The 15,000-nt window shown below is 43.8% G+C and overlaps 1 protein-coding gene across 1 annotated transcript in view; it reads left to right on the forward strand.

The window, feature by feature from the left end:
- The window catches only part of hnrnpul1 (heterogeneous nuclear ribonucleoprotein U-like 1), a 59,133-nt gene that overhangs the window by 5,959 nt on the left and 38,174 nt on the right, over nt 1-15,000 (forward strand). Inside the window, exons 6-7 of the mRNA XM_045216701.1 lie at nt 9,945-10,018; nt 14,795-14,934. Coding sequence (XP_045072636.1) covers nt 9,945-10,018; nt 14,795-14,934 — 214 coding nt within the window. The remainder of the gene's footprint in view (nt 1-9,944; nt 10,019-14,794; nt 14,935-15,000) is intronic.

The following is a 15,000-nucleotide window of genomic DNA, read 5'->3' on the forward strand; positions in this document are numbered from 1 at the left end:
ACTACTACTACTACTACTACTACCACTACTGCTGCTGCTGCTACTACTACTACTACTACTACTACTACTACTACTACTACTACTACTACTACTACTACTACTACTACTACTACTGCTGCTACTACTACTACTGCTACTACTACTACTACTACTACTACTACTACCACTACTGCTGCTGCTACTACTACTACTACTACTACTACTATCACTACTACTACAACTACCACTACTGCTGCTGCTACTACTACTACTACTACTACTACTACCACTACTACTTTTATTTATTTATTTTATTTAACCTTTATTTAACCAGGAAGGGCTCATTGAGATTTAAAATCTCTTTTTCAAGAGCGTCCTGGCCAAGATAGGCAGCACCAAGTCATTACAAAAAATTACAGACAGACATGAAAAACTACAAGTAATCTAGTAAAAACCATTCATGAATTCACAAGAGTATAACAATATCAAAAATAGCAAATTAAAAACATTGACAGGTCAGGGAATCAGCCTCAAAATCCTTCATCAGAGATTTAAAAACACCAATCGGGACAAGTTCTTCCAGTTTAAAATTATTTTGTAAGGTGTTCCAAGACGATGGCGCAGAGTACATAAAATACCTTTTACCAAATTCAGTTCGGACATTTGGAACAGTTAGCAGGATAAAGTCCAGTGAACGAAGAGAGTACCCACCACATTTCTGAACAATAAAAATGCCCAAATAAAAAGGTAGTAAACCCAAAATGGCTTTGTAAATAAAAGTATACCAGTGACTGAGCCTACGAGTGACTAGAGAAGGCCAGCCAACCCTGGTATACAAAGTAAAGTGGTGCGTAAGGGTTTTGCAGTTTAAAATAAATCTCAAAGTACCATGATAAAGAGTGTCAATTGATCTCAAACACTGAGCGGAAGCATTCATATATAAAATATCCCCATAGTCTAGTAAAGGCATAAATGTAGCTGATACTAGCCTCCTTCTGGCTTCAAAAGAAAAACAGGCCTTATTCCTAAAATAAAATCCCAATTTCAGCTTCAATTTTTTTGTAAGTTGTTGAATATGCAATTTAAAAGAGAGGCCGTCATCAATTAGAATTCCAAGATATTTATATGAGGTTACAACCTCAATCTCCTTGCCCTGACAGGTAGTAACAGGTGAAAGGTTCAGAGGTCTATTTCTTGCATTAGAAAACACCATTAGTTTAGTTTTGTCAGTATTGAGGATAAGCTTCAATTGACACAAGGTATGTTGAACAGTATAAAAAGCAGTTTGCAAGTTCTGGAAAGCTTTTGTAAGAGATGAGGCACAACAGTAAATAACAGTATCATCAGCATAAAAATGAAGTTGTGCATTTTGGACATTTTTGTCTAAATCATTAATATAAATAGTGAATAAGAGAGGACCAAGTACAGAGCCCTGGGGCACACCATTCAGGACAGACAATTTAACAGACATAAGCCCATCAAATTGAGTGCACTGAGTTCTATCAGACAGATAGTTAGCAAACCATGCAACTGCATGCTCCGAAAGACCTACACTCAACAATCTCTGCCTTAGTATAGCATGATCAACTGTATCAAAAGCCTTAGAGAGATCAATAAAAAGTGAGACACAGTGCTGTTTTTTGTCAAGGGCTTCAGTGATATCATTTAAAACCTTCATGGCTGCTGTAATTGTGCTATGCTTCTTCCTGAAGCCCGATTGATACATTGATAAAATAGAGTTAGTAAATAAAAACTCTTTTAGCTGTTCACTTACAAGGGTTTCAAGTATTTTCACCAGGGGTGACAGCTTTGAGATTGGCCTATAATTATTTAAAAGAGTTGGATCTCCCCCTTTTAAAAGTGGTAGGACAAATGCTGACTTCCAGATCTTTGGAATTTCATTACATTCCAGGGTTAGATTGAACAGATATGTAAGTGGTTCAGCTATGAAATCAGCTGCCAGATTTAAAAAGCAGGGATCCAAAAGATCAGGACCTGCTGGCTTTCTTTGATCTACTACTACCACTACTACTATATACTACTACTACTACTACTACTTTTGCTACTGCTGGTACTACTAGTACTACTACTACTACTATATACTACTACTACTACTACTTTTGCTACTACTACTACTACTACTACTATATACTACTACTACTACTACTACTACTGCTGCTACTGCTACTACTACTACTACTACTACTACTACTACTACTACTACTATATACTACTACTACTATATACTACTACTACTACTATATACTACTACTACTACTACTACTATATACTACTACTGCTACTACTACTACTACTACTATATACTACTACTACTACTACTTTTGCTACTGCTGGTACTACTACTACTACTACTACTACTACTACTACTACTACTACTACTACTACTACTACTATATACTACTACTACTACTGATACTACTACTACTACTACTATATACTACTACTACTACTACTACTACTACTACTATATACTACTACTACTACTACTTTTGCTACTGCTGGTACTACTACTACTACTACTGCTACTACCAGTTTTTCCCATTAGCGCCGGCCATCGGCTAATCAGCCAGTTAGACTAATTTCAGCCGGTTACTTTTTCCACTTCATATTAACTAAGCTACTTTTTATTTAAAAGTTTCAATTCGCTAGTCCGTCGAGCCCTCTCCTGCTAGAATGAAAAATATGCATCTTCTAGCAATCTATTGATAGGATAGGCGCCTGTCAGTCACAAAGCGAGCGATGACAGGGTAACGCAGTCTGCTGTTTGTCCCGCCTCCCAGTACAATTTGTGTGCGCTGTGGTTGGTTGCAGTCAAATGTCTTTACACGGCGAGAGAGAGCATGATACTCGTGAATTTGCACTTCCCATTTAATGTAAGTGGTAACGTTGAGTCAATCCTCTTACCCTAATTATTGTTTTCTGACACTTTCATTTATTTTATTTTGCGTGTTTCACATAGCCAGCCATGGAGTCGTGGTGTATAGCAGACTATTTACTGGGCTTTGATTGATGACCGAACAGCAAGCGTTGACTAGTTTAGAAAAGGTGTCTAACTGACTGAATAAAGTCTATCTAACTGTAAGTGGCTCTGGATAAGAGCGTCTGCTAAATGACTAAAATGTAAATGTATCTGCTATATCCCTTTGCCATTCATAGATCATACAATGTAGTTATATGTCCATGGCATCGCATCGGGACAAGTAAACCAGAGGATTTCCTAGGATGTCGGGGCTTGCCAGACAGTGACGATAAAGTGAGTGACTCTCGTCTCGTCAGTCAGTGTAGCCTACCGAATCGCATCGCTGAGAGAGCCGTTGATTTGGTTCCCTAATTTGCATTGGATACTGATAGGCCTAGTCTTTTTGGAGATCACCTGCAGATACATTATGAAAACATTCGATGAAGATGGTGAATCATCACTGCAGGAACAACAGGTAGTGGAGAGCCTCATTCTGGTCCAGATATGATCATTAGGGCACTCAAGGAATCCAGGCATTAAAACGGAATTCAACAATATATATATTTTTTTATTGACCTTAGTAGGGAATCAACTGAATATATTGAAAATTAATGAATACGTTTATCATAAGACGTGTGATTCGTATTTCCTGCGACTTTCTGAAGAGGCAATGAGAACGCCCGTCTGTGTGTGTGCAGTGCACTCGTCTACCACTTTGTGTAGCCGTTAGCGATGATGCTAATGAAAACAGTCTTCTGGTAGGTGGAAAGGCTTTCCCAAAAACCTTCTCAATTAAAATGTTAACTACAAAGTAGCCTATGCTTACCTGGTAGAATGATATCATCATTATTTTCATAAATCCAGTGGGTATTTGTTTTGCAAACTCTTCCATCACATACAAATACTGCTAAACAACAGCCTCTTGCTAGGTGCACACTTGAATTAAAGAGTAAATACACCAAAAATCAAAATTTCTCAGATTTTTCCCAGACCTCAAAAGTGGTCTCCTGATGTGGTTTAAGCAATTTTGTTGTTTTTCTATTTAAAAAAGTGTGATTTTGAGAGCGAAAACCTGAAAAGAATGGGTAAACGGAAACCTGGAAAAACTAATTTTTTCATTTTAACCTTTAATTTATTTTTCAAGATAATGTGGGTATTTACTGAATTATTCTGTTTTAATAAAATACATCATTTGAAGAACAAACATCATTGTGGCAATTCATATCTTGCAGTAAAACTGTAAATATGACTTTAATCTCAAGAGAAGACAGGTTAAATGTTAAAAAGGTTTAATGTTCTCTTACTTAGATCATATAGTCCTGATCGTATAGACCTAGACCTAGACGACATCCAGAACAACTAACAACACACTGAATTCAGACGTTTTCAGTCATTTTAATTGTAAAGTCTTTCTACACAAAACCACAACTAATTTCTCCAATCTGGGAGGTAAAGTCGTTAAAGTATTCAATAATTTTGCTGTGTATTTCAGATGGAATCAAGACATTAGAATGTACCAGAGGCCACCAAAATAGAGCTAATTCTGCAAAATTTCTTGACGCCACCCCCGGCTGAGTAAAATCAAGTTTTTAGTCCTAGTAGCTAATATAAGCGTTGATTGGCAGTTACTTTTCTACCAAAACCAAAGTGTGGATTGCAATCACTCCTTAGAGCAGTCTAATCTCAGTTAACTCAGAACTAAAATGTTGTGTAATTTGGTCAGCTGCGTGATTAAGTTCTGGGTCCACGTGTTAGAAATTGGAATTTCCGGCTTGCGAAGTCTCCACCCTCGTAAAAGGAAACTCTCAGCCAAACTCTCAGCATTCGGCAAAAGATTACAACGCCCGGGGGCGCCAGGCTGGCCACTTTTTCTATTTGGCTGGCTACTCTATGTACTTGTGGAAAACACTCTACTATTACTATTACTATTACTACTACTACTACTACTACTACTACTACTACTACTACTACTACTACTGCTACTACTACTACTACTACTACTACGACTGATGCTACTACTACTACTACTACTACTACTACTACTACTACTACTACTACTACTACTACTACTGCTACTACTACTACTACTACTACTACTACTACTAATACTACTGATGCTACTACTACTAATACTACTACTAATACTACTGATGCTACTACTACTAATACTACTACTAATTCTACTACAAATATGAATACTTCTACAACTACTACTCCAGCTCTGCCTTGGTCTCTATCTCACCTGGGTCCTGTTCAGTAGATACTAAACGGGATGAAACCTTTTGAAACAGAGGAGGTAGTAGGTACTACCTTTTGCTGCAATAAGAATGTTTCCGGTATCAAAACGTTCTCCATTTCATGCCTTCTGAACACGTCCCTGTTCTTGGTAGTTTGTTTACATTTACATTTACATTTTAGTCATTTAGCAGACGCTCTTATCCAGAGCGACTTACAGGAGCAATTAGGGTTAAGTGCCTTGCTCAAGGGCACATTAACGTCATTTAGCAGACGCTCTTAGCAAGAGCGACTCACAAATTGGTGCGTTCACCCTATAGCCAGTGGGATAACCACTTTACAATTTGGGGGGGGTTAGAAGGAATACTTTATCCTATCCCAGGTATTCCTTAAAGAGGTGGGGTTTCAAATGTCTCCGGAAGGTGGTGAGTGACTCCGCTGTCCTGGCGTCGTGAGGGAGCTTGTTCCACCATTGGGGTGCCAGAGCAGCGAACAGTTTAGACTGGGCTGAGCGGGAGCTATGCTTCCGCAGAGGAAGGGGAGCCAGCAGGCCAGAGGTGGATGAACGCAATGCCCTCGTTTGGGTGTAGGGACTGATCAGAGCCTGAAGGTACAGAGGTGCCGTTCCCCTCACTGCTCCATAGGCAAGCACCATGGTCTTGTAGCGGATGCGAGCTTCAACTGGAAGCCAGTGGAGGTGTGCGGAGGAGGGGGGTGACGTGAGAGAACTTGGGAAGGTTGAACACCAGACGGGCTGCGGCATTCTGGATGAGTTGTAGGGGTTTAATGGCACAGGCAGGGAGGCCAGCCAACAGCGAGTTGCAGTAGTCCAGACGGGAGATGACAAGTGCCTGGACCAGGACCTGCGCCGCTTCCTGTGTAAGGCAGGGTCGCACTCTCCGAATGTTGTAGAGCATGAACCTGCAGGAGCGGGTCACCGCCTTGATGTTGGCGGAGAACGACAGGGTGTTGTCCAGGGTCACGCCTAGGCTCTTCGCACTCTGGGAGGAGGACACAGCGGAGTTGTCAACCGTGATGGCGAGATCATGGAACGGGCAGTCCTTCCCCGGGAGGAAGAGCAGCTCCGTCTTGCCAGGGTTCAGCTTGAGGTGGTGATCCGTCATCCATACTGATATGTCTGCCAGACATGCAGAGATGCGATTCGCCACCTGGTTATCAGAAGGGGGAAAGGAGAAGATTAGTTGTGTATCGTCAGCGTAGCAATGATAGGAAAGGCCATGTGAGGATATGACAGAGCCAAGTGACTTGGTGTATAGGGAGAAAAGGAGAGGGCCTAGAACCGAGCCCTGGGGGACACCAGTGGTGAGAGCACGTGGTGCGGAGACAGCTTCCCGCCACGCCACTTGGTAGGAGCGACCGGTCAGGTAGGACGCAATCCAGGAGTGAGCCGCGCCGGAGATGCCCAGCTCGGAGAGGGTGGAGAGGAGGATCTGATGGTTCACAGTATCAAAGGCAGCAGACAGGTCTAGAAGGACAAGAGCAGAGGAGAGAGAGTTAGCTTTAGCAGTGCGGAGAGTCTCCGTGACACAGAGAAGAGCAGTCTCAGTTGAATGACCAGTCCTGAAACCTGATTGGTTTGGATCAAGAAGGTCATTCTGAGAGAGATAGCAAGAGAGTTGGCTAAAGACGGCACGCTCAATAGTTTTGGAAAGAAAAGAAAGAAGGGATACTGGTCTGTAGTTGTTGACATCAGTGGGGTCGAGTGTTGGTTTTTTGAGAAGGGGAGCAACTCTCGCTCTCTTGAAGACGGAAGGGACATGGCCAGCGGTCAAGGATGAGTTGATCAGCGAGGTGAGGTAGGGGAGAAGGTCACCGGAGATGGTCTGGAGAAGGGAGGAGGGGATGGGGTCAAGCGGGCAGGTTGTTGGGCGGCCTGCAGTCACAAGTCGCAGGATTTTATCTGGAGAGAGAGGGGAGAAAGAAGTCAAAGCATAGGGTAGGGCAGTGTGAGCAGGACCAGCAGTGTCATTAGACTTAACAAACGAGGATCGGATGTCGTCAACCTTCTTTTCAAAGTGGTTGACGAAGTCATCCACAGAGAGAGAGGGGGGGGAGGATTCAGGAGGGAGGAAAATGTGGCAAAGAGCTTCCCTAGGGTTAGAGGCAGATGCTTGGAATTTAGAGTGGTAGAAGGTGGCCTTAGCAGCAGAAACAGATGAAGAAAATGTAGAGAGGAGGGAGTGAAAAGATGCCAGGTCGGCAGGGAGTTTAGTTTTCTTCCATTTCCGCTCCGCTGCCCGGAGCTCTGTTCTGTGAGCTCGCAATGAGTCATCAAGCCACGGAGCTGGAGGGGAGGACCGAGCCGGCCGGGAGGATAGGGGGACACAGAGAGTCAAAGGATGCAGAAAGGGAGGAGAGGAGGGTTGAGGAGGCAGAATCAGGAGATTGGAGGGAGAAGGATTGAGCAGAGGGAAGAGATGATAGGATGGAAGAGGAGAGAGTAGTGGGAGAGAGAGAGCGAAGGTTGCGGCGGCGCATTACCATCTGTGTAGGGGCAGAGTGAGTAGTGTGGGAGGAGAGTGAGAGAGAAAAGGAAACAAAGTAGTGGTCGGAGACATGGAGGGGGAGTTGCAGTGAGATTAGTAGAGGAGCAGCATCTAGTGAAGATGAGGTCAAGCGTATTGCCTGCCTTGTGAGTAGGGGGACGGTGAGAGGGTGAGGTCAAAAGAGGAGAGAAGTGGAAAGAAGGAGGCAGAGAGAAATGAGTCAAATGTGGACATAGGGGAGGTTGAAATCCCCCAAAACTGTGAGGGGTGAGCCATCCTCAGGGAAGGAACTTATCAAGGCGTCAAGCTCATTGATGAACTCTCCAAGGGAACCTGGAGGGCGATAGATGACAAGGATATTAAGCTTAAATGGGTTAGTGACTGTGACAGCATGGAATTCAAATGAGGAGATAGACAGATGGGTTAGGGGAAAAATTGAGAATGTCCACTTGGGAGAGATGAGGATTCCTGTACCACCACCCCTCTGACCAGATGCTCTCGGGTATGCGAGAACACATGGTCAGACGAGGAGAGAGCAGTAGGAGTAGCAGTGTTTTCAGTGGTGATCCATGTTTCCGTCAGCGCCAGGAAGTCGAGGGACTGGAGGTTGGCATAGGCTGGGATGAAGTCAGCTTTGTTGGCAGCAGAACGGCAGTTCCAGAGGCTGCCTGAGACCTGGACCTCCAGGTGTGTGGTGCGTGCAGGGACCACCAGGTTAGAGAGGCAGCAGCCACGCGGTGTGGTGCGTTTGTGTAGCCTGTGCAGAGAGGAGAGAACAGGGATAGGCAGAGGCATAGTTGACAGGCTGTAGCAAATGGCTACAAAAATGCAGAGGAGATCGGAATGAAATGGGCTAAGCATCTGGGAGCGGAGAGAGCAGGGCCTCCCTCACCAAAAACTTCTACCTCAGAAACTAAAATTGTTTCACTGAACCACCCGAACAAAAACTCTCCCAACTTCCGCCTTTAGAAATCAGAATTGTTGTGAACCACAGCGGTTCAATGTTTAAGGAATAGACTCAACCCACTTTATTCAGCTAGCCAACTATGACACCATAGCCAACTAGCAAGCTAGCATCCAATAACAATAACACACCGTTTAGCACCAACACTTGGTCACAACAAACCACCAATAATGTGATAACACACTAAACAGATCATTCGTGTCTGTGTCAAGTTCCTTTCATGACGCAGCAATGATTAGACGTTGGCTAGCTAGGACAAGTATATTGTAGTTAGCTACTACAGTACAGCTAGCTGGTCATGTTGGGGAGCTAGCAATGGCCACTGTGTTGACTTTGTTTGAAGAACGGCTAGCTAGCTAGCTTCGTGCTACAGCCGGCACGGCCGAGGACACTGCCAAGACACAGTAACTACCCACAACAACCCACGAAGCCTAGCTATGACGCCGTAGCTAACTTGCAAGCTAGCATCCATTAACACACAATTTAGCATCAATACTTGGTTACAACAAACTGCCAAGAGTGTGTTAGCACACTAAACAGATAATTCAAGTCTGTGTCTAGTTCCTTTCATAACGCATAACGCAGCAAAAAATTAAACGTTGGCTAGGACTACATTAACATTGGAAACAGCTCTCCAGCGTTGCTAATCGTTACCAGTAGCTACCCGCTAGCTAGCTAGCCTCGTGCTTCGATACTAACCTACAATTACCTACGGAAACCTACAATAACAACAATACTAACCTATAATAAATACAATACCTAACTACAGCTAACTACCTACCTACGATCTAATACATGGTTAAGCAAAAAATTAAACGTTGGCTAGGACTACATTAACATTGGAAACAGCTCTCCAGCGTTGCTAATCGTTACCAGTAGCTACCCGCTAGCTAGCTAGCCTCGTGCTTCGATACTAACCTACAATTACCTACGGAAACCTACAATAACAACAATACTAACCTATAATAAATACAATACCTAACTACAGCTAACTACCTACCTACGATCTAATACATGGTTAAGCTTTACTCAACACCATATGAGAAGCTTACCTCCTGCTTACCTCCAGCTAGAGAAAAACACGACTGTTTGACTGGTAGAGGTCAGTTATGTCCCTAACTAAAGCACAGGACCGCAAAGAGATCTATACAGTTAGCTTGGTCCCGTGCTGTGATTGGAGGACTAACCTGTCAATCTTCAGTCCATTGCTATGATTGGAGGACTAACCTGTCCGTCTTCAGTGCTGTGATTGGAGGACTAACCTGTCAGTCTTGTGCAGGTCCCGGTCGCCCCAGCCCCCTGCTGAAGAGGAGGAGGAGGACTTTGATGACACTCTGGTGGCTCTGGACACATGTGAGTAACATCTGAGAGCTCTCATTGCTGCTAGGTATTCACACAGGTCATTAGTGAGAAACATCTGAGAGCTCTCATTGCTGCTAGGTATTCACACAGGTCATTAGTGAGAAACATCTGAGAGCTCTCATTGCTGCTAGGTATTCACACAGGTCATTAGTGAGAAACATCTGACAGCTCTCATTGCTGCTAGGTATTCACACAGGTCATTAGTGAGAAACATCTGACAGCTCTCATTGCTGCTAGGTATTCACACAGGTCATTAGTGAGTAACATCTGAGAGCTCTCATTGCTGCTAGGTATTCACACAGGTCATTAGTGAGAAACATCTGAGAGCTCTCATTGCTGCTAGGTATTCACACAGGTCATTAGTGAGAAACATCTGACAGCTCTCATTGCTGCTAGGTATTCACACAGGTCATTAGTGAGAAACATCTGAGAGCTCTCATTGCTGCTAGGTATTCACACAGGTCATTAGTGAGAAACATCTGAGAGCTCTCATTGCTGCTAGGTATTCACACAGGTCATTAGTGAGAAACATCTGACAGCTCTCATTGCTGCTAGGTATTCACACAGGTCATTAGTGAGAAACATCTGAGAGCTCTCATTGCTGCTAGGTATTCACACAGGTCATTAGTGAGAAACATCTGAGAGCTCTCATTGCTGCTAGGTATTCACACAGGTCATTAGTGAGAAACATCTGAGAGCTCTCATTGCTGCTAGGTATTCACACAGGTCATTAGTGAGAAACATCTGACAGCTCTCATTGCTGCTAGGTATTCACACAGGTCATTAGTGAGAAACATCTGAGAGCTCTCATTGCTGCTAGGTATTCACACAGGTCATTAGTGAGAAACATCTGACAGCTCTCATTGCTGCTAGGTATTCACACAGGTCATTAGTGAGAAACATCTGAGAGCTCTCATTGCTGCTAGGTATTCACACAGGTCATTAGTGAGAAACATCTGAGAGCTCTCATTGCTGCTAGGTATTCACACAGGTCATTAGTGAGAAACATCTGAGAGCTCTCATTGCTGCTAGGTATTCACACAGGTCATTAGTGAGAAACATCTGACAGCTCTCATTGCTGCTAGGTATTCACACAGGTCATTAGTGAGAAACATCTGAGAGCTCTCATTGCTGCTAGGTATTCACACAGGTCATTAGTGAGAAACATCTGACAGCTCTCATTGCTGCTAGGTATTCACACAGGTCATTAGTGAGAAACATCTGAGAGCTCTCATTGCTGCTAGGTATTCACACAGGTCATTAGTGAGAAACATCTGAGAGCTCTCATTGCTGCTAGGTATTCACACAGGTCATTAGTGAGAAACATCTGAGAGCTCTCATTGCTGCTAGGTATTCACACAGGTCATTAGTGAGAAACATCTGACAGCTCTCATTGCTGCTAGGTATTCACACAGGTCATTAGTGAGTAACATCTGAGAGCTCTCATTGCTGCTAGGTATTCACACAGGTCATTAGTGAGAAACATCTGAGAGCTCTCATTGCTGCTAGGTATTCACACAGGTCATTAGTGAGAAACATCTGAGAGCTCTCATTGCTGCTAGGTATTCACACAGGTCATTAGTGAGAAACATCTGAGAGCTCTCATTGCTGCTAGGTATTCACACAGGTCATTAGTGAGAAACATCTGACAGCTCTCATTGCTGCTAGGTATTCACACAGGTCATTAGTGAGTAACATCTGACAGCTCTCATTGCTGCTAGGTATTCACACAGGTCATTAGTGAGTAACATCTGAGAGCTCTCATTGCTGCTAGGTATTCACACAGGTCATTAGTGAGAAACATCTGAGAGCTCTCATTGCTGCTAGGTATTCACACAGGTCATTAGTGAGAAACATCTGACAGCTCTCATTGCTGCTAGGTATTCACACAGGTCATTAGTGAGAAACATCTGAGAGCTCTCATTGCTGCTAGGTATTCACACAGGTCATTAGTGAGAAACATCTGAGAGCTCTCATTGCTGCTAGGTATTCACACAGGTCATTAGTGAGAAACATCTGACAGCTCTCATTGCTGCTAGGTATTCACACAGGTCATTAGTGAGAAACATCTGAGAGCTCTCATTGCTGCTAGGTATTCACACAGGTCATTAGTGAGAAACATCTGAGAGCTCTCATTGCTGCTAGGTATTCACACAGGTCATTAGTGAGAAACATCTGACAGCTCTCATTGCTGCTAGGTATTCACACAGGTCATTAGTGAGAAACATCTGAGAGCTCTCATTGCTGCTAGGTATTCACACAGGTCATTAGTGAGAAACATCTGAGAGCTCTCATTGCTGCTAGGTATTCACACAGGTCATTAGTGAGAAACATCTGAGAGCTCTCATTGCTGCTAGGTATTCACACAGGTCATTAGTGAGAAACATCTGAGAGCTCTCATTGCTGCTAGGTATTCACACAGGTCATTAGTGAGAAACATCTGACAGCTCTCATTGCTGCTAGGTATTCACACAGGTCATTAGTGAGAAACATCTGACAGCTCTCATTGCTGCTAGGTATTCACACAGGTCATTAGTGAGAAACATCTGACAGCTCTCATTGCTGCTAGGTATTCACACAGGTCATTAGTGAGAAACATCTGACAGCTCTCATTGCTGCTAGGTATTCACACAGGTCATTAGTGAGAAACATCTGACAGCTCTCATTGCTGCTAGGTATTCACACAGGTCATTAGTGAGAAACATCTGACAGCTCTCATTGCTGCTAGGTATTCACACAGGTCATTAGTGAGAAACATCTGACAGCTCTCATTGCTGCTAGGTATTCACACAGGTCATTAGTGAGAAACAACTGACAGCTCTCATTGCTGCTAGGTATTCACACAGGTCATTAGTGAGAAACATCTGACAGCTCTCATTGCTGCTAGGTATTCACACAGGTCATTAGTGAGAAACATCTGACAGCTCTCATTGCTGCTAGGTATTCACACAGGTCATTAGTGAGAAACATCTGAGAGCTCTCATTGCTGCTAGGTATTCACACAGGTCATTAGTGAGAAACATCTGACAGCTCTCATTGCTGCTAGGTATTCACACAGGTCATTAGTGAGTAACATCTGAGAGCTCTCATTGCTGCTAGGTATTCACACAGGTCATTCATGATTGTGAACGTAGTAACAAAGTAATTGGGCATAAATTGAGCTGCATGATTGCATTAACCTCTCCTCATTGCAGTGAATTTTCATGTCATGGTTTAATGGTTTCCCTTGCCTTAATTTACTTGACATTTTGATGTTTATAACACTATATATACACAAAGGTATGTGGACACCCCTTCAAATTAGTGTATTCGGCTATTTCAGACACACCCGTTGCTAACAGGTGTATAAAATTGAGCACATAGTCATGCAATCTCCACAGACAAACATTGGCAGTAGAATGGCCTTACTGAAGAGCTCAGTGACTTTCAACGTGGCACCGTCATAGGATGCCACCTTTCCAACAAGTCATTTTGAAGTAGAAAAGTCTAGGAGCAACAATGGCTCAACCACAAAGTGGTAGGCCACACAAGCTCACAGAACGGGACCGCCGAGTGCTAAATTACGTAAAAATCGTCTGTCCTCTGTTGCAACACTCAATACCGAGTTCCAAACTGCCTCTTGAAACAACATCAGCACAAGAACTGTTCGTCGGGAGCTTCATGAAATGTGTTTCCATGGCCGAGCAGCCGCACACAAGCCTAAGATCACCATGCGCAATGCCAAGCGTCGGCTGGAGTGGTGTAAAGCTCGTCGCCATTGGACTCTGAAGCAGTGGAAACGTTCTCTGGAGTGATTAATCACGCTTCACCATCTGGCAGTCTGATGGACTAATCTGGGTTTGGCGGATGCCAGGAGAAAGCTACCTGCCCCAATGCATAGTGCTGACTGTAATTGAATAATGGTCTGGGGCTGTTTTTCATGGTTCGGGCTAGGACCCTTAGTTCCAGTGAATGGAAATCTTAACGCTACAGCATACAATGACTGTCACGACTTCCTCCGAAGCTGCCGCCTCTCCTTGTTCGGGCAGGCTTCGGCGTTCGTCGTCACCGGCCTTCTAGCCACTGCCGCTCCTCATCTCATCATTTCATTTGTTTTGTCTTGTTACACACACCTGGTTCATATCCCCTCATCAGTACCTGTATAACTATTCCCTCTGCCCCCCATGTCTTTGTGTGTGATTGTTTTCATGGATTGTATCGCCAGGATATTCACCCGTGTGTTTTGTTTTTCTCCAGTGTGCCGTTATTACCGCACTGTAGTGTTTTACACATTGCTGCATTCCGCTGTATCTGCCGAATAAACCTTTTATTCTGTGATTTACCCTCCTGCGCCTGACTCTGACCAAATCATCCGCTACACTGACATTCTAGGCGATTCTGTGCTTCCAACTTTGTGGCAACAGTTTGGGGAATGCCCTTTCCTGTTTCAGCATGACAGTGCCCCCCGTGCACAAAGCAAGGTCCATACAGAAATGGTTTATCTAAGTCTTTGTGGAAGAACTTGACTGGCCTGCACAGAGTTTTGACCTCAACACCATGGAACGCCGACTGCGAGCCAGGCCTAATTAACCAACATCAGTGTCCGACCTCACTAATGCTTTTGTGGCTGAATGGAAGCAAGTCCCTGCAGCGATGTTCCAACATCTAGTGGAAAGCCTTCCCAGAAGAGTGGAGGCTGTTATTTCAGCAAAGGGGACTTGCTTCCATTAACTCCATATTAATGCTCATGATTCTGTAATGAGATGTTATCTTCCTCATGTCCCACAGATAACTGTGACCTGCACTTCAAGGTGTCTCGTGACGGCTACAGTGGCTATCCTCTGACCCTCGAGGGCTTTGCCTACCTCTGGGCCGGAGCTAGAGCATCCTACGGAGTCAGCAAAGGAAAAGTCTGCTACGAGATGAAGGTAACGGAGAGAGAAACAAAAACATAGGTTGAATCCCAAATGACACCCTATTCCCTATATAGTGCA

Source organism: Coregonus clupeaformis, chromosome 6, assembly GCF_020615455.1.
Source record: "Coregonus clupeaformis isolate EN_2021a chromosome 6, ASM2061545v1, whole genome shotgun sequence".
Taxonomy (NCBI): Eukaryota; Metazoa; Chordata; class Actinopteri; order Salmoniformes; family Salmonidae; genus Coregonus; species Coregonus clupeaformis.